Source organism: Lepisma saccharinum, chromosome 1 (genome assembly GCF_977018435.1).
Source record: "Lepisma saccharinum chromosome 1, izLepSacc3.1, whole genome shotgun sequence".
Lineage (NCBI taxonomy): Eukaryota > Metazoa > Arthropoda > Insecta > Zygentoma > Lepismatidae > Lepisma > Lepisma saccharinum.
The window spans coordinates 37,821,917-37,848,529 of NC_139229.1; the positions used below are offsets into that span (position 1 = coordinate 37,821,917).

Consider the following 26,613-nt stretch of genomic DNA (forward strand, 5'->3'; position numbering starts at 1 on the left):
TCATTTTTGCAACGTTGTCATACTTGTACGTACACCTAATACCAGCACCCTTTTATATCTAAACCCACGGAAGAGGGTTTTCTCTACTTCTCAATTTTCTTCGAGCAAATTTACAAATCTAAGGAGTAAGGACTAATGACATTGTTCTTGGTGTCTCAAAAATCTGACATAAGATAAAATACATGGATTTTTAAAGACTGTCTAGATGCCATTAAGTTAATAAGTTCATTCTGCATTTAGATTCCTGATTCCTGAATAATGGCCATGGATTTCGCGAGTCTATATCCGTAATTTTGGGGGGCTAAGGAGAAAATAGTTCTCTTCCAACAACATTTTATATATATACTTATACTGTACATATACTTATGTAGGCCTATATGGTATATTAATAGTTTGTTAGTTTTTAATGGTTTGATAGAAAAAAATAAGTTTTGGGCCCCCCGAACTGATCAACCTAGCTACGTCCCTGCTGCAGAGCCAAGGCTGGATTGAACTACAACTGAGACCAGTTATAGTTCCTTGGTGTGATTCGTGATTTGGACAAACCTTGCTCCAAAGTACTAAGTTGGCAACAGTAGTACGTACAGCTGGGCTTCACTTCCACAGAGGAGCGGAGTTCTGTCGTCTGCTCAGCGTTCACCACACAAACGTCAAACTGACCCGAGAAAAGTGTGGATCTTCTTTTTCCCCTTCGCACCTCATTGCAAAGAAACGGAGACAGATGAAGAATTGACAATGGTCTACCACTATTCATTGGATTTTCGTGGTAACTGTCTCATGAGTGGTAGTTCTTTCTAGGAGTGTTTGTGGCTAAATCACTGGGCTGATTGCAAAACAAGAACGAAATGAACAAATATCTAGCTCGAAGACATGTTTTCTTTACCACCGAAAGGGGGGGGGGTGATAACGTCTAGCAGGCGTAATTGTCGTACTGATAGCCGGTAACACTGTTGAAAAAGTCACGCCACGCCACTGCTCGTGGGTCATTTTTAAAACACGTGGCTATGTTTTTTTACAGGTGGTTAACATATTTTTAAAAATGAATACTACATGGATGAAACCGTTTTGTTCCTCACTTAACACACTGCCAAATGTGCACATTGTTAATGTCAATATTTAGTTGGAATCACGATCAAATGTCTTATTAAAAAAATAATAGAAAATCATTATTCTTAGAAAATAAGTCTTCTTGGCATTATGCTTTAAACGTTTTATTTGTTTAAAACATGTTTTTTTCGGTTCTTGTATAAAACACTGTTTAAAACATTAAAAACATGTTTAAAACAAAAAAAAACTGATTTGTTTCTTTTTAAAAAACACAAATTTTGCCAACCATACTTATAGCCTTGCGCCGGATATATCGACTTGATATATCGCTTTCAAATACACTGATATAAATGTCGATAGCATCTGTGTATAACAAGATCTCGCTTTCATGTCCTAGGCCGTGTCCCAAAGGTGCAAGACCGTACTTGAAGCGAGCATCCTCCGAGTATGGTCTTGGAGTGCGGTCTTGAAGTCGTGGACTGGAAGTGAGTCTTTCGAATTGCACTTCGACTGCAGCACCAAATACGATCAGTAGATAAAGCTGAGTACTCGTTGTTTTCCCCACGTTATATACACTTGTTTTTCACCATAGAAATCACGTTGCAATTTCAAATGTTCGTACACATACATTTCCACACATTAGAAGCACTTGAACCAACAACTTGCTGACCCATAACGTATATTTAACCTATGTTGCTGGCTTTCTATCTCCGAGATTTTAAACAAACGAACAACGAGTGTGGAAATCACGTGACCGAGTCAGCTTCTATCTGCACTGCGAGATATGCACTTGCGTATTCCTGTACTTGGCGCTTTCGAACTGTACTAGGTGACGTCACTTCCGCCAAAACCATGCTTCAAGTAGAATTAGAATTAGAATTCTTTATTCATGGGCGAAGTTCAGCCTGTGGCTGCTCTACCACTTAACCCGCAAAATCTACTACAATAAAACAGACAAAATACAATTACTACTATAACATACGAATTCCATTACATTTTCACTTCTAAATATTTCAGTAATTAACACACTAAAAAGATAAAAACATTTTTTCTCATTCACACACATCAAAATGTTCATCTTGGGTTCGAATCTGCTCATTTTTTTGTTTTGATTTCAACGTAAGCATGCTGAATCTAGTCATGTGTACTGATGATTTGTCCTTGCTCATGTAGAAGTACTTTTGTTACTGCCCTTTTAAAGCTGTTATATGTCGCACACGAGGTAACATCTGGTGGCAGCGCATTCCAACAATATGCAGAAGCAGCTTTGAAGGATGACAGGAATATGGATTTTGAGAATCTGTCCAGATTAAGTTTCTTAGAGTGTCGAGTCGTGTAGTTGTGTATGTCGTGTCTAAATTGGAGTCTGTCGTATAAGTATGTGGGTGTTTTTGTTTGCAGAATTTTGAATATTGTGCAGGCCAGATGTAGTTTTCTGCGTCGTGTCATATTCAGCCAATTAACGTCATTTAAGTAAGGCAGTATGTGATCCCTTCGTTTCAAGCTAAATGCAAAACGTATACAAGATTCTGTACTTTTTGTGCAATTTTAGCATTCTTTTTTGTTAAATTAACACCGTAAACAACGTCACAGTAATCGAAAATTGGAAGAACTAGAGCTTGCATAAGGCGCAATTTAACATCAGTCGAAAGTAAGTGCGATGATTTATAGAGTGATCTAAGTATACCATAATCTTTTGAACTCTGAGACGTTACGTGGTTTTGCCAGTCAAGTTTCTCATTAAATATCACACCTAAGTTCTTAACAGTTGTGCAGTGCGGGACCCTCTCATCATTAATATTAATTGATAACCCATTTATTTGAATTTTATTTAAGGCAGCGCTAGAACCAATTAATGTAAAGCAGCATTTAGAGGGGTTGATTACAAGACCATTACGTTTACACCATTTATAAATAGCATGAAGGTCACGGTTCAGGAGACCAATTGCTGGTTTTGAATTTTTGGGGTCTACTGGCATCATCAGCTGCGTGTCATCTGCATAACCTTTCGGACAGAGCCCTAGTGTCAGAAGACGAGGCCCAACATAATATATGTTCATTTTGGGTCATTGTAGGCCAGAAAAAGGTGGCCATTTGTCCATTTTTGCCTTTTTCGGCGATTTTTGGCATATTGGTCCTTTTTTAGCCCTTTTTAAGGTCTTAAAGGCTTTTTTTTGCAACTTCACCTTCTTTCGACTACGTTTTTGCTGGCCATTCTCAATTCGAATCATCATTAGTTCATCACCTCTTAAACATCCTTTCCAGTAAAGTAATAAAAAAAAGAAAGAAAGAAATATATTTGAACCATCCCTGAAACGAGAGAAAAATATTTTTGGACGACTGAAGCAGGTACGGTACAAGGTCCTTTAACCGTAACTTGTCTGGAAGATCGCGCTGTAAGTGGCAAATTTCTCTTGTTTTGAAGCTTTAGGCACGGTGTATACGACCTGACAGCACGCGCCTGCAAAGATCTCAAGTCAGATAAGGATAACTGAAGTTATTAATTAATTTGGATCACATTTATACGTCCTTTTTCCATTTTTAGGTCCTTTTTTATATTTTTAGGTCTTTTTATAGGTCCTTTTTTTGGCAATTTATAGGTCTTCAACTTCTGAGCCGTGTTATCACTCAACCTAACCTACAAGCTTAAGGGATTACTTCGCAGAGACCCAAAAGGAAGAACCGTTAGTGGTCTTACATTACATACCTATAGGGGTGTGCGGGACAGATTTTTTTGGTCGGGACGGGATCGGGACGTGAATTTTCTTTAATCCCGACATTCGGGACGGGAAATGTTCGAAATTTCCCGAAGCTCTATAAATCTCGAATTCTACACGTAATTTTCAACTTAAGTGATTGTGTTTGCATTTATTGACTAAAAACAAACAATTTGCGATAAGTTCCAGACACTTGCAATGCAGAAAACGTCGAGAATTAACGACTTTTTAAAATGACCATTCGGTATTTCCCGATTGCTCTGGATCCCGAAAAGTCAGGATCCGTACGGGAAATTATTTTCCCGAACCCGGTCCCGACTTTTCGGGATCCCGCACACCCCTGCATACCTACTACGTATATCCTATGCATACCTACACACTGACTATAAATACTTACATCATTACACACCTACATTTCCTGAAGTGACATGAAAAAATCTCAGGGATTACTGTAATTGTACTGTGGCAAGTTGGTCAAGTACACCCCAGCATAACAACAGTGGATGCTGAGCAAACGTAGGACCTTTCCGACCCAGCAATATTCCAGAGCTGACAAACTCGTACAGATCGGAAAACGTCATGTACTATCACACCTAGTATAGGGCCACCAACGCAGAGGTTGTCCTATTGTCCTAGGTGGAACTTCCACGACGTCTCCTACCAAACGGTAGGGAAAAACCTTATCGGGAGAGATCCTACAGTTTTTCTTGCCATCCGAATAAATAGAATCCATGAAATATAGGGTGGAAACGTAACGTGTAAAGTGCTTTTAATTTTAAAGAAATAATAATAAAAAATGAAACAAAACAAATGCCTTGGTTAGCAACTATATGGAAACAAGGCATAATCGTGTTACCGCAAGAATCCAAGTTACTTCAGGAAAATCCTGTGTGTTATATTTTGTTAGCACATAATATAACACACAGGATATAACTGCAAATGAAGAGAATAACTAGCATTCATTCTGCAATCTAATCTATCAAGCTATATACAGCAGAGGTGATGGGATTCTATAAGTTCACTAGGAACCATCTAACTGAAATCTGGTTTGCAGGCTTTGGCACTTTAAGACATGTTGGCCACAGGGTTTATCTATTTTACAGAAAAACACCCTTGAACATACAATAGCATTAATAAGGGTCCCGGGTTCGAATGCCGGCCTGGGAATGGGTATTCTTTATGACTGTCCCATCATCTTCATCTTCGCGAGTAGACAAAAGTGTCAGAGAAGCGAAGGAAAATAAGCCTAATCAATGCAGCATTAATAACATAAACACGCCGGTTCGGTGATAGAGTGTGTTAAGTGGCCGACTTTCTACCTTGCCACCGAAGTTCCGGGGTTCTAATCTCGATCGGGGCATGGGTGCCTTGTAAGTGTCCTTTTTAAATTTAATCACATCATCACTCATTCGTATCGTCGCTATTAGCCAGAAATTACAGGAAAGCGACTGAAAACAATAAAATTCAAAAACTTACGTACTATCCTGCAGCTGACAGCATCTCTCCATTTTTGAATGGAAATACGATGTTGAAGAAGTAGAAAAGAATTCTCATGTGCTGGGCCGTCAGTTTTTGGATGCAGTTTCATAGCTACTGTAACGAGCTTCAACAATGAACAATATCTGTTGCATATTAAACATTGTTGTGCTGTTTTAGGTTAGGTCACGTTCACTCACAAAATAATCTATGTAAAGTAAGTTTGGAACTTAAAAAAAAGTAAAAATTGAAACTAAACGTGAAGTTAGTAAATCTCTGGACTTAGCTAATTTTCCTTTAATATAACCATTTTGACATCGTTGCTCTTTACCTGTATCAGTTAATTTTGAATTTCAGAACGTGGATAATTATTGTGAATCTCATTTCATTGTGTAGCCTAAGTCTGAATGTTCTTGTGGTAATTGGTCATATTTCGAAAGAAATTTCACCAAATACGCGAAGTTTCCTTAATTTTCTGTTGTTTCTGCTGTGTATAATGTTTCTCGGTGTTCTCGAACCTCTAAAGTTATGAGTAGTCAAAAATTGTATTTATGCTTGCTTGTCAACTTTTGTAAGAGAACGTTTCATTGTTATTGTTTGGCTTCCTCAATATTTTAAAATCAGACGGCTACCACCCGGTTTATTTAAAATACTAAAGAAGTGACGTACTGTACTCATTCAAATTGTAATGTTTCACTAGAATTTATAACCTGTTGAAAACATAATGTTGTTGTTTTAATTCAAGAAAACTTAGCTCCTTCCATATATTTTTCTCACCTCTATTTATTACATTTTTCTTTTTTTAAATAATAATAATATGGGATGCGAGGCCCCTTCGTCCACCCTTTGCTACGCCCTTGTTGTTATCATAATTCCTCCCATTGTCTCAGTAAACTGAAGGTCAGATATGAGGAGTAAAAAGAATAAACAAAGAAATAAAAACGCATTCTCTGCAGTGGTCTCAGGTCCGATTCCCTCTTAAGGCACCTTGTAGACTCCTTCTGATCCAAATTTAAACTGTAGGCCCAGTTCCGATTAGCCTATCGTGAGCGTACAGTGGACTTCTCGAGCCTGTTAAACGTGGTGATAAAAATACATAACAAATGAGTCTTGATTATTAGGCATAATAATACAGAGCATTCCCTGACATTCGCTACGAGACTCGGCGGAAAGCGGCCCGGCGTCAGAGCTTGTCTTTCCCGGTGAACGGGGTCCATTCAGGTAACCAGTATAACGCCAACTAGGGCATTCCTATTGGATATCCAGTTCCGTGTGATATATGGCAAGGTCTGTCACACTGGCCAGTCGGGAACTGCACCAGGATAAACTTTTTCATGTGTATAGTTCCATTACAAAACAAAATTATTACAGTTTTTAATTATTAAATAATACTTTCGCCGAGCTATAGAAATCTGTAGCTACGGTTCTGCTTCAAATATTTTCCTTGCATAATCCTGAATATGTATTGCTCTATTCTCGAATGTATAATAATTTATAATAATAAAATCGTCTTTATTAGAGTGGGTGTGTATCGGCCTCGAGGGCCGCTCTAATAACAGACAACAGACCCTTGTTGATTAATACAAAGTAAAGTAAAAGTAAAGTACAAATGAAATTTATGAACATACCCTGATTACATGCAAGCTGGTGAACACTGGATATAAAAATACAAATTGAATAAAAAGAAAAGAAAGATTATATGTATAAACTAATGGACATACATATCTAATGTTCATCTTTAGTACATATACATGTATGAAGTTAGCTGGAACAATGAATGAAACAGCAATAGCAATAATAATAATAATAATAATAATAAATTGAAAAGACAAAGGAAAATTATGAAATTTATAACAAGGTACATGAACAGAGTTGCCAACATGGGCGTCTAAGGGGGGCCGTGCACCCCCCTGGAAAATGAAAGTCAACCAAAAATTATATATTTTTCACTTATAATTTAATTTCAGCTGCAATAATGTGTGTTAATTATTGCATGAATATGATACATTCAAATTTAAGCAATGTTTTTAGAGGGAACAACACTATTATTGGAGAAAATGTGCCTTGTTTGCCCCCTGAAGAAAAAATACCGTCCTTGCCCCTCCCTGGAAAAAATCCTGTGGACGTCCATGGTTGCCAAGTATTACAATGGATTGCTAGTGATTATATGCTTAGCTGCCTTGCTAGTAGATGATTTTTTAGTTCTTTTTAAACTGCTTATGACACTGGATGGATGTTAAAGAGAGGTTGGAAGGGAATTCCATTCTTTGGTGGCAGATACGGTGTACGATCTTCCGTCATATCAACTGTAATTTCAGTTTATAGTGTTATACTATGCTTAATTTGCAGCATCTGTGAAGAGCACACATGGGGAAAATCTATTCCTTCTGCCATCTTGAAATGCTCGGTTTGTTTTCCTTACCTCTGCCAAGTGTAAATTTCTCCATATTCTTTATTTAAAGGAAAAACAACAACTTTGAATGACATCATAGGCTTCAGCCCACCTCGCTACGTGCCTGTACAAAACTGCACCACTCCCTCAAGGTATTCAGCTCAGTTTCTTCACTTCAAATACATGCAGTTTAGTTTAGCCTGGTCAGAAAATTAATGTGTTGTCATCATGACACCGCTCTCCTCCTGAACCATGCAAGTTATTTTAAAGGCTTTATTGTAAGCCAAGTTATAACATAAAACATCTGTGGTTTTAGTTCCCTAAGTTTTAAAAATGTGGCCAAAATTCAAAAATGGACAAAAGGTGAAAATAAAGTAACTATATTTAATGAGGATATTTCAAGTAGCTTAAACAGCTCCCCCACCCCTCCCTCGAACATCACATCACTTGCTGTGATTATATACTTTGAAATTAAACACCAGGTGAGGAACCACCTTTCAAAGTTGTGACAAACGCTGTGGTGAGAGCCATAGGCATGCGGGGGGGGGGGGGGGGCAAATGCCCCACCCCTAAACACTGAAATTCTCAGATCTCTTTTCACGAAGGGACAAGCAAGGTATTTTTGCATGGAGCACATTACTCTGATAATAGCGTGGCCTCCTCAAAAACCACCATTTGAATTTCAAATTATCGGATTCCTGCGTCCCCATTAGATAATAATTAATGTACATTACTATGACTGAAATCAAATTATACATGTGAAATATATACTTTTAGGTTAACATTATTTTTATAAGAGAGAGGTGTGGCCATCCTTGCCCCCCCCCCCCCTTCCAGACAAAGAAATTATATTGAAGTATTATATGCAAACACATGTTTTTATTTAAAAGGGACACATGTTTTCGATATAAAGTAAAAAATATATATCCCTGGTAAAATGTACAATTACACAATAATTATCAGTCTTCATCCTCACTCACAACATTAAAAGACCAACTTTTAATCCCAAGGACATTCCTCAGATATGAAGAGATCATGAGAATATGCCTCTCTTACACACACTTGTTGCATACTTGTCACATGCACATGCAGCCTCAATTTCTGAGTCTGTATCATGGACACTATGTTCACTTTTGTTGTCACTTTCCTCCATGTTCACATTTGCAAAAGTTACTGCTTCAGATTCAATGCCACTCTAGCCACTGTCTGAGTGTTGTGGAAAAGTCAAAATATCTCTGTCAGTTAAGAACCCTAACATTTTTTTTTACAGAAATCAACACACTGATCACAAAATAAAAAGGCTACACAAATACTATTGTAGGGTCAAGTATGACCCCATCCTTACTGTTATTTCACCACAACAGTTGGCACTATATGCATGAGTTGTCTAGGCTCTGCAAGCACACGGCCTGCGATGAGAATAGAAGATTGCATGTTACGAACAGAAACACAACCTGGTGGCAAACAAAGATAATAATTTGGGTGGGATCAGCTGTGACCCCATCATAGTAGTTGAGGGTTAACCTCCTGGGACCTGACGAGAAAAGTAATAAAGCGTAATATTTGTGATTTTGCACATGCCAGTTATTTAGCAAATAATCCTGGATGCTATTTTTATGCAATGAAAAATTTTTCAAATCTGCCCCCAAAGTTTAGCTGCAAGTTTGATTCTGACACCCTAAAAATTAGGCCCCAAGTTATTTCTCCAGTTGGATATTCTGTTACTCAGTGGCGTAGCGTTATAGTATGCCCGGCGTTCCCAGATTTAAAATTTCAAAAATGCTGTGAATATAAAGTAAAATGTGACTAATTTCATATATGTTTGACCTTAATGCATTATAATATATAGCTATTTTTCACGATCTGCTTGCAACGCTCCACTCTCCAACACTCGTTCTAGCATCTCTTTTCAATGCCTTTCCCGGCCGGACACCGAGCAGATTCGGCATACAGGACTCTATATTCCTTGCTGCCTTTCTGGAGGGAAAGCTACGATTTATACAGAACGTGCGTAAATGCTCTCTCGTACGCCAGCGTACGGAGCAGAGAGGTCTACCATGATTGGTTCACGTGACCCTTCCTGCCTTCTGAAGCAGACGACAGCGGTAGAATTCCAACCCGGTTCTTCGCTCTTCGCGCTCATGCAACTCGTGCTATGTGATGCTACAATACGCAATATTGACTGACATAACTTTACCAATCTCAAATATACTGCTTCTTAATGGCCACTGCATTGTATAATTTTTCGCACGAACTGTGATGTGCATTAGAAACTAAAAGATCAACACAGTTTTTGTCAAGTAAGTTGGTGAAGTCCTCGTGGTAGAAATTCAGCCTGTGGTTGGCTGTTCTACCACTTAACCCGCAAAACTATTATTTTTTATGTTTCGTTATTATCTAACTACTTAATATTGTGTCAATGAAAATGTTTAGCATTCATTTGAAAACTCTTAACATCGAATGGTCTCTGGACAAAATTATTTTAAAATGTTTATCAGCATTCTCAAGATGTAATAAACAGTGGTCTGAATTGTTACGTCAGTAGAGTGTACGATATTTGGATCATCCACTCTGCTTTGCACAGTGAGCCAAGATGACAAGAGGTCCCTGGTTCGAATCCCGGCGTGAACACGGGTGTTCTTTGTCAGTGTCCCTTTATCAATATCATCAGTCATATTCATATTTGCAATTAACCAAAAGTGGTAGAAAAGCGAAATAAAATAAACCAAATCAATCAGTAGTTGGATCATCCACAACAATGACATCTACTGTTGTGCAGAGGTGCTTATGATTCAGGTAGGCTTTTAATGACTTGTGTCATGCAGAAAGGTATGAAAAAGGTATAAAACACCAGAGTTCAAAACGTTTGTGGCATAGTGAGGCATCTAATTTTCTAGCTAAAACATGCATGGATGATGTTTTATTGAAAACCCAGCTGACTTCAGGCAAATAAACAATACCTGTGGCGACTAATACCATAAGTAAATTATTAAGCAAGAAAGGGCCGACCCTTCCTTCGGACTTGGCGTTCCCACCCGAAATGTCCATGCTACGCCACTGCTGTTACTATTCCTATCTACCTACCCCATCTTCAACTGACAAGAACAACTCTTTAAATAAACTTTTACCTCAGATACTTGCATTACATGCAAAATGTACAGTATATTTCAGTATAAATTAATCGATCTTCACAAAGTAGTTCCACCATCTCTTCCCTATATTTGCATATCCATTCCTCTGAGTTCTTACTTGTATCACTTGTACGCAAAGGACACTAATGTGGAGATCAAGAAAAAATCACTCAACATAACAGGAACCATCAACAAAAGGATTATCTGAAAATGGCAATGTTCCATACATGTCCTGTTATCCAGCAAGACACATTTATCCCTCATCTCCCCCCATAGAGTAAGAATGACTCAAATGATCATAATTTCATACGCATGGTGGTTCATTACTTACATGTTATGCAAAATTTGAAACACAAATGTTGTTCAGTTTACTTACCTTTTTGTCAAAATGCCTAAAATAACAATTATACAATTATTTTAAAATATGTTTTTTAAATAAAAACATGTGCTTGCATATAAATGGCCTGTCTATTTATTACACACAATTATTCCATTCTAGTTGCAGCTATCATAATAAGAACAGTTATACTATTTACGAGAAGTATATACTTTATTGCTGTCTTTTAGTAAAACTTGATAATATATGAAAACTATGTAGACATAGTAAAAAATATGAATCAATGCTGGGAGTCATCCACAATGTATGTTGCTTATATTGTTAGTTTCTGTGCAATCAATTCTGGCTTGCTTAATAAATTATTTTAATTCAATACACTGTTATTGGACTTTATAAAGGTAACTCAACCTTTCATTATTTTTAGTTAGTGTGACTGACACCAAAATGCATCGGGAACCCTTATCCATAGAATTGGTTAAAAAGAACTACCAGGTTAAATATGATAGTGCATTCAAATCCCACAAGTTGCTGTGTTTTTGCTCGGTATTATGACACAGTTAAAGTGACAACTAGCACAATGCACTTTCAGGTCTTCTATGCAGTCTTCAAAGCTATTGGGTTTCATCAGTGTAGCCTTTAGATTCAACTGTTTCCTCGCCAGTCTCTTCAGCAAATGTATCATCTTCTGCAGTTGAAACTTCATCATCTATTGATGCACCAGCAGGCTGGGTGCTGACTTCAATTGTGCCGTCGGTGGCATCAACCTTGTCATTTGTATCAAAAGTAGCATTTACAGTACTAGTAGTAGCTTCAATATCAGCAGAAGTAAATTTAACATTTATCAGATCCCTTTGCCATGGAGTAATTCTATCTTCAAACAACTGTTCAAACTCGTGAAGATCTTTCACAGTAGAATTATCTCTCATATCTTCAAAGTCTTCTACGTCCTGATATGCTAAATGTTTTTCTAGCATCTTTCCCTCGGGATTGTGTTTGAATATATACTCAGCCAAATAGTCGACAGGATCTGATGGTCGATATTCTGCAACTTCGAGCAAACCTGCTGTGACTGTGGGTAATATGTACTTCATTAAATAGTTCCTTGATGGTATGCTGTTAATAGCTAGGACTTCCTCTTCTTCCTCTTTGACCATTGCCAAAAGGGCTGCAAATTTTTCTGCTCTTTGTCTTTGAAGTGGTTTCAGTTTTTCTTCCAATTCTCGAGCTCTTTCCATCTCTTCCTGCTCATCCCGTAAACATCTTTCTTCTTCCAATCTAATAATTTCTTCCATTTCCTCGTCTGTAGGGCCATAATTTCTACAAGGTCCGATTATATCAGTAACAATTCTGTAAGTTCCATCCATGTCAGATCTTGTCTCGTCTTTGACACTGAGGACGATTGGGTGCACTTCAAGCTCATCATAAAAATTTAGAACTGTTGATTCTTCCGAATTTATGGATCTAAACTCAGATAATCGTCGACTCATCTCTTCCACAGTGTGGTGAGTTCCCTCGACTTCTTCCTGTGGAAGACCGATGACTCTTTCCATTAACGTGTTGTCAGGTGCATCCAAACTGAACACAAATTCCGGCATTATCTTCCTGTTGAATTCTAATTCACCCTCCTCACCTTCTTCCTCCATCTCCTCTTCTTCACCCGTTGGTTCAAATAAGCGCATTGCTTGATCTATTGTCTTTGGATAGCCATCTAATACAAAACCTTGGTTTAGACAAGGATTTGAATTCAATTTATCTTTCAAGAGTTTGATTACGTAAAAGTCGTCAAGCCTTCCGTCATTTTCTTGCATATTCTTCTCTATCTCCTCCAGCCGCTCCCAGGCATCTGCAAAGAGTTCTCTGTCCTCCTCCTCCTCCTCGTTGCCAGCATCGTCTTGTTCTTCATCGCCTTTTTGTGCTTGCTTTGCTTGTGTATCTTTCTTTGATGTTATTTGCTTGAGGTTCTGCAACGTCTCACTTATAAGATCTTTGACACAAACATAATGTAATTTGTAATCTTTGCACAATCGTTTTGCGATTACTGTCTTCCCAACTGCTGGTGCACCATGAATAATTATTCTTATTGGTTTCAAGTGCAGGGCATCCTTATACTCTGTCACCATGTTGTTGATATTGTCGACAATTCCAACATCTGAGTGCCACCTGATATCGATTTCATCCGTAACATACTCGGGGGCAACATTTATGTTACTCACAAGTATATCATAATAGGGTTGAATTATATCAGTATAAACAAGTGCATCTTCCTTCGTGATTTTCTTTATTTTGCCTGTCGATAGAGCAGAACTGATAGCCTTTACGATTTCCCTCAGGGTAGATACTACTGGCTCAACAGCTAGAATGTATTTGATCTTTTTTGGAGGTTTTTCGATCACGCTAAGCAATATACCACACAAATCTTTTATATGTATAGTTGGAATGTGTTGATGCCCAGGCAAGAAGAATGGCAAAAGTGGCTCATTATGCCAAGCTGCACGGAACAAAAAGTGAAACACGCCTTCTTCACCACCATATGTAGCACCGCAACCAAGAATTAAGGGCCTAAATCTGTGTTTATACTTTTTGCTTAGTGCAAAGATTCGTTTCTCCAAATCAAGATGTTTTTTGTAGTTTGGATGAGGCACTCGTTTTCTGTAATCTGCTTCAGTAAACGGTACATCAGGTTCATCAGGATCGATAGGTTTCGTAAGAGCCCAAGTCGTAATGGGTGAGACAACTGCAAATACTTTGAAATCTTTCGATCTTTTAAATTCCTTTATGTCCTTATCCATGTGGGCTTGGTATGCTTTATCGAACATTTCTAGTGCCCATTCCACTTCTTCAATTAGAAATGGACACAGTGTAATGTCATAAATGATGTTCCCACAGCTCCAGAGCTTTGGCCAAAATACTTCCCTCACATCACTGCAATAAAGTTCGGAAATTTCTTCTGGAGGTTTAAAACTCTCCAAATCAATAGCAGTACCCACAATTTCATAGAAATGCTGTTCTGTCTTGTTCTCAATCTTCTCATTTTGTTCCTCTTCGTCCTCTGCTTCAGCATCCTCTGTTTCTTGCAAACCTTTGGTTGCATCAACAATTTGCTCTGAGAAAAACAGAGAGAAAACTCGTCCATGATAAGTGTCTAAATGATTTATAAATATTCTGTGAGGTTTTATCGCAGAAAAGGGTGGGGGTTCTACCTGAAGCTTATCTTCAGCTTCATTCTCCTGTTCCTTAGATTCGTCTTTTGCATTATTAGGAAGCACTGCACTTGGCTCTTTGCTTTCTCCCTTTGTGGGTTCAAGAAAGCTCCTTTTTGAATTACTTTTACTCCTTTTCATTATTAACAGTTGCACTAAAACACAATAGCAATGACTTTCGAAATCATTCTTTGATCTCGTACATAAATACTGGACTTATGGTTTCACATATGGCTGTTTTAGCCCAACACAAACTGTTTACATAAACTTCCAAGATTGAATACATACAAGAAGGTCTATCAGGGATAGTGAATGGTCATTGGTTTGTCGCAAATAATGTAATGAAGTGCACATAAATGTAGATATTTTGCACAAAAGTAAAAACACTACTACATGCTCAAGGCTCTTTCTAAAAAAGAAGCAACAAATTAGCAATGAACAGTCAATGCCAGTTTTGCAATGAAAGGAGGCTGATATTTTAGTGAAATGGAAAGTGTCTTCAGGGGTGGGAGGTCTATTGGTAAAGGTAAAGTGCTCCCCTGTGCTTAGCACCATGCCATGAAGGCGTATAGGGGGTGTGGGGGTAATGCCCCACACTTTCTTGATCCGGTCATGAGTGGGGGTGATGTGATCAGCATCATGTCCCTGACTGCCTTTACCACCCAGGGTTTCCCCCAGGTACCCATGTCATTCGACGCTGGGTGTCTATTGGGATATATATAATTACTTTAAGAAAAACATTAAATCAAAAGTTTCTTATAACATAGTGTGTTCTCTTCCAGCAGTATTTTCATATCATATTTTGTAATATTTCAGAATAAAACGATCGTTTCAAACACAATTAATATCACCAAACACCACACAACTCACCTTTTCTAAAGTGACCAGTGGACATCCTTTACAATCATTTTGCCATGTCTACACAAAGTTATGGGAGTTTGCTTAGGTTGGGAACTTTAGGTATAATAATAATAATAATACGAGGGTTATTTTTTACGTAAGGTCCGTTTTGCAATAAAAATGAAGTAAGTAAATGTTTTTCAAAAAAACATTTATTTTCTGAATTTATACACACTTCTCTATTTTTCTACATAATTTCCTTTCCGGTTTAAACATTTATCACAACGAACTACGTGTTTTTGGATACCCTCCTCATAGAACTCTGCCGCCTGTGATGATAGCCAGTTACTCACGGTCGTTTTCGCTTCTTCATCAGTGTCAAAATGCTTTCCGCCCAGGAAGGTCTTCAGATGGCGGAAGAGGTGGTGCTGATGTATAGGAAGGTATCAATTGGAATTTATTTACCGATACCAGCTCATACTTATCTGGTGTTTTGCTCTCTCATGGGGTTTACAAAAATGGCACTAAACTTTCACTGAATCCAATTATTGTGGCAATTATGGAACATTCAAATTCCTATGCAGAAAATGGATTTTCCGATTACATAACATATACTTTAATATTCCGATGTAAAGTAAAGTTTGAGTTTCTGTTTTAAGTCCACTTTATGCACAGTAAGGCTAATCGGGACTGGACCTACAGTTTAAAGTGGGATCCGAACCACTTGTGCCTCCACCAGGTATCGAACCCGGGACCCCTTGATTACAAGGCAAAGACGCAACCACTGCACCATGGGGGAGGCCCGATGTAAAGTAAAGATAAAGTTCCCCATGCACTTATTTTGCCTCATATATAGGGGGATGTTGTGGTAGGATCCCACACATTCTTCAATGTTGGATATTTTGGAGGCGACATGATCACACCATGCTCCAGCCACCTTTACCCCTGAGAGTTGCCCCAGGTACCCATTTATTTGAGGTTGGGTGAGCCCCAGAGCCATTATATGTGGGGACAATGCCGGAAAAATACCGAGCTTGGATCACTCACCCTGGGAATCAAACCAGGCAGTTCAGCGTGGCAGTCTGATGCCTTACCAACTAGACAACCATGGCTCCTAATATTCTGATGTAATTCCTGAATTTTTTTAAGCAAAACTCTTGGTAAATTTAGGCATATACTGTATTTGCTGATGGAAAAAAAAAGATGGGAGCTCATTTTTCGTACACATTTTTGAGGAAAAAGCGTTATCACTGAATTTATAATTAATTTACAGTATTTCAAATATAAAGTAATATGTCGGTCTACTTTCAACAAACAACATACGTAATCTAACTAGGAAAGAATACATTTTAATCCTCTTCGTTACACACCGCAAGAAACCAAGAAAGAAATCGTCCAAAACAGAGAACATTTCCAGAAATGAAGATAATCAAAAACTGACTATCAGCGTATAAGATGCACCCGGTTTCAGAACTATTTTTAAAGGGAAAAGTGCATCTTATACCCCAGCAAATGCTGTAATTAGAGTGGAACATTTACACACTAATATTAAACAATATTTCGAACTACTTTTGATTCATACACTTTTCAAACACTGGTATTGATGGTAATCGATAAGAGTATCATGGGTATCGGCTCAACTCTAATTATTTTTCAATGCTCAAAACGCAGATTCCTTTCTTTTATGTTTGTCTTTGCATATTGAAGCGGCGTTACACCATTAAAACACCTGGCGTAACTTTCCCAAGTCCTGGAGTGTGTTGATTTCGTGTTGGGTTAAAGAATGAAGCCTCTCATAGTTCATGAACACAACTATATTATAATAACGGATATTATATACACAAAGACACAGGTTATACGACGACGAAATACCACCACTTGTGGTCGCGTCGCGCTTGCTCACACACACACACACACGAAGACAAAGACACTCGAGTTCAGTCAGTCCTATTGCGTCATGCATATGACACGTACTTCACGTGGCAGACCTCCCTGCCATCTAGCGAGCAACTCTAACATCATTTTTAAATTTTAATTATATTACAGTACTGAACATCCTCCCCCCCTTGAAATATACATTTCAACATATTTTTAACCTTTAACACTGATTATAAAATTGAAATTACAATGTAGACTAACATATATAACCACTTCAAACATAACTTCTGATATTGAATATTTGACATTAACATATAGATTTTTCAAGTTTACTTCTCTACTTCAAATGGTAGCAATGATAATTTCACGATTGGTCTCTTACACAGTCCATTTACAGTCTTTACTGTTGCTGATCGCACTCTTCCATCTCGTCCGGCATGAACCTCTACCACTCTCCCCAGTTTCCATTCTTGTGGAGGGATGTTATCTTCTCGTACAATGACCATGTCGCCCTCTCCGAAGTCTCAATGTTTCGAGAACCATTTGGGACGCTGCTGAAGTCTGGACAGATATTCCTTTGACCACCTCTGCCAAAAATGTTGCGTAAGCTTCTGCATTAGCTGCCACCTTGATAGTCGATTAAGAGGAGTCTTGTTGAAGTCCCTTTCTGGTGTCGCCACTAAAGAATCTCCAATGAGGAAATGACCTGGAGTTAAGGCTTGCAAGTCATTTGGATCCTCTGACATTGGGGATATTGGTCGTGAGTTGAGGCACGCCTCAATCTGCGTGAGAACAGTGTACATTTCTTCGAATGTGAGAATTGTGTTTCCAACTACTCTCCTCAAATGGTGCTTTACAGACTTTACACCTGCTTCCCAAAGTCCACCCATATGAGGAGCTCCTGGTGGATTAAAATGCCACTCGATCCCACTGGAAGCAATGAAATGCGATGTGGTTTCATCTCGTTCTGCTCGTTTTGTCACTTCATCAGTATCACATGTGTAAGACTGCTCCACTGGCAACACTGAATTTCTTAAGAATGGGGGGCCAGTCCACCATAAGGGATGATTAAGTAAAGCCAAAGTCGAGATTCCACGGCTCGCACAGTCTGCTGGATTTTCCTTGCTAGCAACGTATGCCCACTGTATTTCTCCTTCTTCCTGTATCTTCGCCACACGGTTTCCCACGAAAGTTTTCCATCTGCTAGGACAAGCACTAATCCAAGACAAAACAATTTTCTAGTCAGAATACGCTGTCATGGTTTTCAAGTTGACAGACAATGCTTTCCGCACTAAAGAAAGGAGGCGAAGTAACAGCACAGCTGCACAGAGTTCCAACCTGGGAAGGGTTATAGTTTTAAGGGAGGCCACCTTTGTTTTGGATGCAATCATCTTCACTTGCACATGCCCATTAGCACATATACATCTCACGTAGACCACTGCTGCATAAGCCGCTTCTGACGCGTCGCAGAATCCAACCAAATGAATCTCCACGGTGTCTCTAGGAATAATGCATCGCTCCACTCGGATATCTTTCAATTGTGGCATATCCTGGCAGTATGCAACCCACTCTGCAGCCAAATTGCTTGGAAGCTCGTCGTTCCAATTAAGATCCAACTTCCAAAGCGTTTGCATAAACAATTTTGCCTTCACGGTCACAGGAGACAAAACCTAAGGGATCAAACAGCTTCGATATCTCGGAAAGAACCAGTCTTTTAGTTATAATCGCTCGTTTGCTCGGATTCACCACATCAAAACACAAGTAATCCATAGAAGGGCTCCACTGTATGCCTAAAGTTTTCTTCGCGTCTTCTCCATTAAATTCGAACTGCAGATTTGTCTCCAACAAGTCACAGGGAATAATGTCCAGCACTCTCGGATCGTTTGACCACCACTTGCGAAGCTCAAAGCCGCCCTTGCTTAGTAACTGTGTCAATTGATGATACAACTCGATTGCTTCTTCAGTAGAATTGGCTCCTGTTAGAAAGTCATCCATGTACACATGACTAAGTAAGCTCTTTGTGGCGAGAGGATAATTCTCTCCTTCGTCATTCGCTAACTGTCGAAGCACTCTTGTGGCGAGAAAACCTGCAGGCTTAGTACCATAAGTAAGAGTATTTAAACGGAATTCCTTGATTGGTTGTTCAGGGGTCTCTCTCCACAAAATCAACTGAAAATCTCTATCTTCATACGCGACCTCTACTTGTCTATACATCATCCGAACATCAGAAATTAAAGCAACTGGATGGCAACGGAATCGAATCAAAATAGGAAATAAGTCTGGTTGTTGCTTTTCACCATTCATAAGTACATCATTCAGGGAAAGTCCACTACTTGTCTTACAAGAAGCATGAAAAACTACTCTCAGTTTAGTCGAACTGCTGCTTTCATTTGTTACACAATGATGTGGAATGTAATAAGATGTGGGGGGTACCTTGGGGGCCTCATCCTCCGCCACTGGTGTCATGTGTTGCAAGGTGAGATATTCTTGCATAAATGCTTGGTATTGTTGTTGTTTTACTGGATCTTTCTGTAATCTTTGCTCTTGTGATAACAAACACTTTCTTGCTCTCTCTTTAGAGTACCCCAATTCTTCCCAATTGCTCTGAAATGGCAAATTTACGACGTAACGTCCATCTGTTTTGCGACGATGTGTAGTTTCAAAATGCTCTTCACATAAGCGCTCTTCTTCTGTTACGAACTCTCTCTGCGGCAATTCTTCAATCTCAAAGAATTTTCTTAATGACTGGTTTACATTATTTTCTTCAACTGACACATGAAGAGAGGTGAATGAATGTTTTGAAGTTTGTTGCTTTACTCCTCCGCAAATAACCCAACCTAAGCGAGTTTGAATGGCAATCGGTTCTCCTTCCTTGCCTTCTCGTTTTCCTCTCATTAGCAGCGACGCATATATATCACACCCGAAAAGGAGGTCAATATTTCCCCTTGTATGAAATGTGGGATCAGCAAGGTCAAGTCCGCGTATGTGACTCCAGCTCCCGGTGTTTTGAATAGTCACATGTGGAAGCGGTGACGTAATCCTTTTCACCACCAACGCAGAGGTTGTGTAGGAATGTTTACCGTCTCGGGACTCAATCGTGATATCAACAGCTGAATGTGACTTCCCAACGTTAACAGAAGAAATGCCTGTTACTGACACAAACACGCTCTTTCTTTTCAGACCTAACATTTGAACTGCATTGGCACTAATAAACGAAACCTCACTACAACTATCCAATAATGCACGGAAGGGCTGACACTGGTTATCTTTATTCTTTATGTTTGAAATTGCTGTCGGAAGTAACACTTCAGTGCTCGATTTCCCGTGATCGGCCGCTAAATGTGACGTCACAATCTGATGCGAAGTTGCCAAACTTCCTTGGGGGGAGGGGGTCACTTCACGATGAAGGGATGTATGGTGTTTCTTATTGCAAGTACGGCACAAACTAGCGCTGCATTTACTCACCTTATGAAAAGAACTAAGGCAATTATAACACAAGCCACTACTTTTCACAAATGCCTCTCTCTCAGGCTCTGATAGGCTATTATATTGATTACACTTATACAGCGGGTGGGACTCCTGGTGACATTTAGGGCAACACACTGACACATGAAAAGAACTCGCATTTCTTTTGGCACTGGAATCACTAAAGGGTTGTTTCACTGAGTATCCTTGTTGTTTGGGGGGTCTAGAAGATGCTGACAACGCTCTCGCATCGAGGAAGGCTCGTAGCTGCTCAAACATCGGAAGTTGATCGGCTGACACACTAAGCTCCCACTGCTGTCGTGACACACTGTCGAGCTTCTCCACGGTATGGAAAAGCAAAATTGCATCCCAATGTTGAACTGGAACTTCTAGAACTCTGAGTACACGAACACACTCGGTTGTTACGTCCGCGAGTTTTCGCAAGGCAACCGCTGATTCTGTCTGAATGCAAGGTTGTGACACGAGTCGCTTGATCGTGTCATTCACAAGAACGTGCCTTTGCTGATATCTATTGTTCAAAATTTCCCACGCTTCTTTGTAATTTGTGTCTGTAATCGGAATAGATTGCAGCAACAATGCAGGTTCACCACGTATACTAGACTTCAAATATTGAAGTTTCTGTGCAGGGGACAAAGAGTTATTATTATGCACAGACGCAACAAACAAATCACGAAACGACAGCCACTGCTGTAAGTTTCCCGCGACCACAGGCAAGTCCAATTTAGGTAGTCTTACGTCACTACTGGCTTTAACCGACGATGCACTGGCAGCCATTGCCACGCCCTGCTGCTTTTGAGCACGATACAATGTCACCAACATCTGCTCTAATCGGTCTTGAATCGAGCTGATTTCTGCATCAAACTCTGCAAACTGATCATCACTGCACTCGGAAGACAGCTCACGTAAGAGCTTCTGAGTGTCCTCTGTTAATTGCACAGTTTTGTTGATGTACACGGTGACGCTCTCTTGTGAGAGGTCGTCTGACGCAATCTTGTTTTCAACACGCGTAACTTCGCGTTTCAGAACACGTTTGCACGAAAGTATCTGCTCCATAGTTCACAACACTAACACTAGTCCAGACACAAAAGTCAGAACACACCCGGCATGGGAGATAATGCACAAAAAGCTGCTGGTTAAGTCAATTCACTACACGTGGCACGTACTGTGCAAATCCGGGTTTGGAAGACCATGAAGCGGCGTTACACCATTAAAACACCTGGCGTAACTTTCCCAAGTCCTGGAGTGTGTTGATTTCGTGTTGGGTTAAAGAATGAAGCCTCTCATAGTTCATGAACACAACTATATTATAATAACGGATATTATATACACAAAGACACAGGTTATACGACGACGAAATACCACCACTTGTGGTCGCGTCGCGCTTGCTCACACACACACACACACACACACACACGAAGACAAAGACACTCGAGTTCAGTCAGTCCTATTGCGTCATGCATATGACACGTACTTCACGTGGCAGACCTCCCTGCCATCTAGCGAGCAACTCTAACATCATTTTTAAATTTTAATTATATTACAGTACTGAACACATATGTTTGTCACGGTAAAACTCAACTTACCTTGTAGCCCAAAAATTAGAACACATGGTAGGAAAAAAATTAAAAACCCAGTTCAAAGCTTTTGACTTCCGTCATCTGCATCCTCATAGTAGCACACTATCAAAACCAACATTATTTACTGGAAAACAGGCGAAATATGTATGAACGCAAACATGTCCATTTCGAAAATTTGTATTAGCTATTAAAGGAAATAAACTAAAAAAAAAATGATAGAAAGTGTCTCATAGAATTACAAGCTTGCTTAGACTCTTGAAGCAAATGCACCAAAATATTATTCTAAAAATAATTAAAACTTTGCCATATAATGAAGGGGGTCCCGGATTCGATACCCGGTGGAGGCACATAGTGGTTCGGATCCCACTTTAAACTGTAGGCCCAGTCCCGATTAGCCTTACTGTGCATAAAGTGGACTTAAAACACCAAATCAACCAACCATATAATGAAGGAACCATTCTCAAAATTTTCAACGTATTTTTCAAAACTAATTCAAATCGTACAACTTATATGGACTTAGAAAGGAACTATTTGTCCCAAAATTCTCAGTTAAAATCTTACTGACTCGCAGAAAAAACAATCAAATGAATAAAACACAACTCGAAGAAACTTACAAAATATTTTTAAAATGTTCAAATCTCAATATGTTTCTACTACTTTTACGAGATATACATTACCGACAAAAAGTTTAAGACCACCATGAAAAATGGCCAAAAAATCAGTATGGAACCAACGTTTCCTGTCCAAAAAAGACGTGACGATGATACACATGGAAAATACAATGCAGTCTAGTTTGAACCTCGCAAGACGCGAAACCAATTTTTTCCCGAATGTGTAGCATGTGGTTGGCAAAATGGAAAGTGACAAAAACGTTGCTGAAGCTGGCAACACTGCAGCTGTGTGCGTGAAACCGGTCAGTACGGTAGCCAGACTCATGCGCATCCTTATCAGTGGCTCAGGGTCAGTTGCTGTTCATGCAGGCGACATTGCGAGCCCATTATTGTGTGTGAGGTAAGTGGAGCTGTATGAAATGGTCCGTCATCGTGAGGAACAGGCGATTTCGGTTGAAAAGCGTGCTGTGATATGTGCACTGAAAGATAAAGGTTATTCGGAACGCAAGATAGCAAGAAAACTGAATATTTCCAAGACTGTTGTTCATTGTGCATTGGACAGATACCGTAAAACCAACAGTCATGCTGACCGTGCACGTAGTGGAAGAGCTCGTGTAACGTCTGCAGCTGACGATAGATATATTACAGTAACTAGCAAACGGAACAGGTGCCTAACAGCACCAGTCATCGCTGCTTCCCTGAATAACAGCAGAGTGACGCCTGTGTCTGTGTCAACAGTGAAGAATAGGTTGCATGAAGAAGGGCTGCATGGCAGAGTAGCTGCTAGAAAGCCATTGTTACAACATGTGAACAAGACGAAACGATTGGCCTGGGCTAAAACACACCAAGGTTGGACTGTGGATAACTGGAAACGGGTACTCTGGACCGACGAATCCAAATATGAATTATTTGGCAGCAATAGGCGAACCTTTGTGCGTCGAAAGGTCGGCGAGAGAATGAAAGAAGAGTGTCTTGTTCCTACAGTGAAACATGGGGGTGGAAGTGTAATGGTGTTTGGGATGTTTTGCCGGAAACCAGATGGGGGACCTTCATAAAATTCAGGGAACATGGGTAGAAGAAGGGTATCATCAGATATTGGTGCACTATGCCATCCCCTCTGGTCGTCGTCTTGTTGGTAATGGGTTTATTTTTCAACAACATAATGATCCCAAACATACATCCAAATAGTGCACGCGATATTTGGAACGCAAGGTAACAGCAGGGGCATTAGCTCTCATGACGTGATGACGTGGCCACCACAGTCTGCTGATCTTTCACCAATTGAACTGCTATGGGACCAAATCGATAGGGACATCAAGAAGAAGGTACCCAGCAACACTCAACAGCTATCGGAATTCATCAACGATGCCTGGCGTAACATTCAACCATCCTATCTAGACAAACTATTGGAGTATTTGCGCTGCTGTCATTAAGGCCCATAGCGGACATATTGATGAAAGCAAAATATGAGATGACATTAGTATGTATAGTGTATGTGCCTACGGTATGTTTGTACTGTACATTGCCAAGCAGTTTCTTACATCTGTTTCTTGTACATTAATTACAAAATACATTCATTTCTACTGATTTTGGCACTTTTTCCTGGTGGTCTTAAACTTATTGTTGGTAGTGTACGTAAAAAAAGACATACTTACTCAAATAAAAGAAACTGAATGTTGTCACTTTTCAATATCGATATTTTGACAACTCTGACATTTCGTGTGGGTACTGCAATGGTTTCTGCATGCAAATAATTTGCATTCCGAACAACGTACCGTCGTCTTATACTTCTTATTTCCACCAAATTCAGGGCTGGTGTGTTAGTGTTTAAGGTAGGAAACGTTCCCACGTGCGGTACTGAGTGCCGCCAAAGGAGGACCGGTCACCTTAGAGGCGTGTAAGCAACTGAAAGAATGCCAGAAAAAAGGCATGAACGCCTCTATGTTTCCGTGAGAATATTGTAGATAAGTTACCTAGTGCTTTCCCGACCATTATTGCACTGGTAAGGAAAATAATTCAAAATTTTTAAAAAGGCGGCACTCAGTGCTGCCACACGTTTTACAGAGGGTTCATCCTTAATGTATAGGTGAAATAATATCAAGAGAGTTTCAGCTGTTACTTCTATATTTACAAGCTATAAGCAACCAGACAGACATGACATTCTCTGGATATACATAGATGTGAACTCTCAATGCCAGCTTGTGGTCATCACCTTGACTGCTCAGAATATCATGACACACAGCTTGCCTGAAAAGGAAGGGAAAAATTATACACACACACAATGCTTTAAAAATTAATCAAGATGTTAAGATCATAATGCCATACACATTACAAAATATGGATAACTTTCTTGAAACATCTGTCTAAGGTGAGGGTTCGCAATCATTTTGCCAAAACAAATTTTGACTTCTCATCCATGTAGCTGCAAAGTTGAGCCAAACGAGATCCTTGTATCCTGACCTATGGCCAGTATAATCCCCTGTAAAACTGTGCTTGTCTTCGTGTGTGTGGGGTGCTCCTTACAGCCTGAGCTTTTAACATGGGAAGGTGATTTAAGTTATTATGGTAAGGGGCTGGGCACCCTGTATAATGTCACAGGAACAAATAGGCAAAGCTCTGATGCACCGAACATTTTCAATTTAATCAATCAATTAAAAATAATCTGTAACAGGGTGGCTACTCTAGGACCATGATAAAATTCAAGTATAATTCCTGGTTTTCAAGGCAAACTTTGAAAAAAATCCAATGGTACTGATAGACACATGACAAGAAGAAGAATAATAATTTGTATTTATAGCATGTTATTTATTAGTTGTCATGGTAACCATGTGTAAGATGTATGTGAATGGCTTTCAGACATTAAAGTTATGTCGTACCTACGTATTTTGTGTGTCTTGTGCAAGTATAGATACAAATTACACACAAGGCTTACAGGTACAAGCAGATGTTTTCTCTATTCCAACCTTACATATTATGTATTACCCCCCCCCCCCCCACACACACACAGATGCACTCAAATATATTAACAATATAAAGGGTCTCTGATTCCAACGTGTCCAAACATTCTAATTAAATTAATTTAAACAGTATATATACTCGAATATTTATAATATTTAATTTAAGGTGCACGGTTTACATTTGATATTTTCACATACTCAGACTTTAAATACATCCACAAACCCAAGTCACAATTGTTACGGGATATGCTAATCTACGAATAATTGTTCATTGTATAATAATTTAAAACTCAAATTTACCTAACCAACTTCAAGATAGATTGTTCTGTAAAGGACACTAATAAAGTAAATGGATCGAGGGAATTCTGTCTTATTTTCAATGCAGCTTTATTATCCTTCCTCGATAAAAATAAACACTATGCTTGCCTTAGTGCATTTATAAATATGTATAAATTCAATGGGATTTGGATTAATATAAGTTGCAATTTTTCATGTCTACGGAGAAAAATTCACACATAATTCCCGGACTTCAAGGAATTATTCAATATTTCAAATTTAATATTTCCCGACTTTACAAGTTTTTCAGGTTGCTGTCTTTCTCTTCTGTAATTTTGCGTTCCTTTTCTGCCAGGAACTCAAATGTTGGAACTTTGATAGTGAGATCGGAAGTCTACAAATCAGCACAGTCAAGTACTGGGCCCAGTTTCAAGTCAGTGGAAATGATGTGTTGGTACTAGCACAGAGAAAGGCATTACTATTATTATTATACTGCATGTGCTGTCATACAGCGATGTCCGTTGGAACCGTGGAAACTGCATGTTGTCACTGCGTGTAGTGTCGCAACGTTCAACACACATATTTACTCCGTTGAATAAAAAATCTGCATAAAATCGGTTTGGCAATGTGAATTAACAATGGCAGTAAATGAAAGAACCATAATTGCCATGCTAGCAGAAATGTATAC

The 26,613-nt window shown here is 39.2% G+C and overlaps 4 protein-coding genes across 4 annotated transcripts in view; all 4 read right to left on the reverse strand.

Annotated features, from left to right (window-relative positions):
* Positions 1–11,336: 11,336 nt before the first annotated feature.
* LOC145990093 (adenylate kinase 7-like) lies at positions 11,337–14,489 on the reverse strand. The gene has a single exon (XM_083125772.1). The coding sequence runs from the start codon at positions 14,439–14,441 to the stop codon at positions 11,712–11,714; it is 2,730 nt and encodes a 909-aa protein (XP_082981898.1). The 5' UTR covers positions 14,442–14,489; the 3' UTR covers positions 11,337–11,711.
* A 3,767-nt stretch (positions 14,490–18,256) lies between these two features.
* On the reverse strand, positions 18,257–18,565 carry LOC146004485 (uncharacterized). Its single transcript, XM_083143384.1, has one exon. The coding sequence runs from the start codon at positions 18,563–18,565 to the stop codon at positions 18,257–18,259; it is 309 nt and encodes a 102-aa protein (XP_082999510.1).
* Positions 18,566–18,623: 58 nt separating this feature from the next.
* On the reverse strand, positions 18,624–21,557 carry LOC146004576 (uncharacterized). Its single transcript, XM_083143473.1, has one exon. It carries the CDS (start codon positions 21,555–21,557, stop codon positions 18,624–18,626), a length of 2,934 nt encoding a protein of 977 aa, XP_082999599.1.
* Positions 21,558–24,800: 3,243 nt separating this feature from the next.
* The window catches only part of LOC146004643 (centrosomal protein of 76 kDa-like), a 55,496-nt gene continuing 53,683 nt past the window's right edge, over positions 24,801–26,613 (reverse strand). Inside the window, exon 11 of the mRNA XM_083143584.1 lies at positions 24,801–24,939. Within this exon, the coding sequence (XP_082999710.1) occupies positions 24,801–24,939 (139 nt within the window). The remainder of the gene's footprint in view (positions 24,940–26,613) is intronic.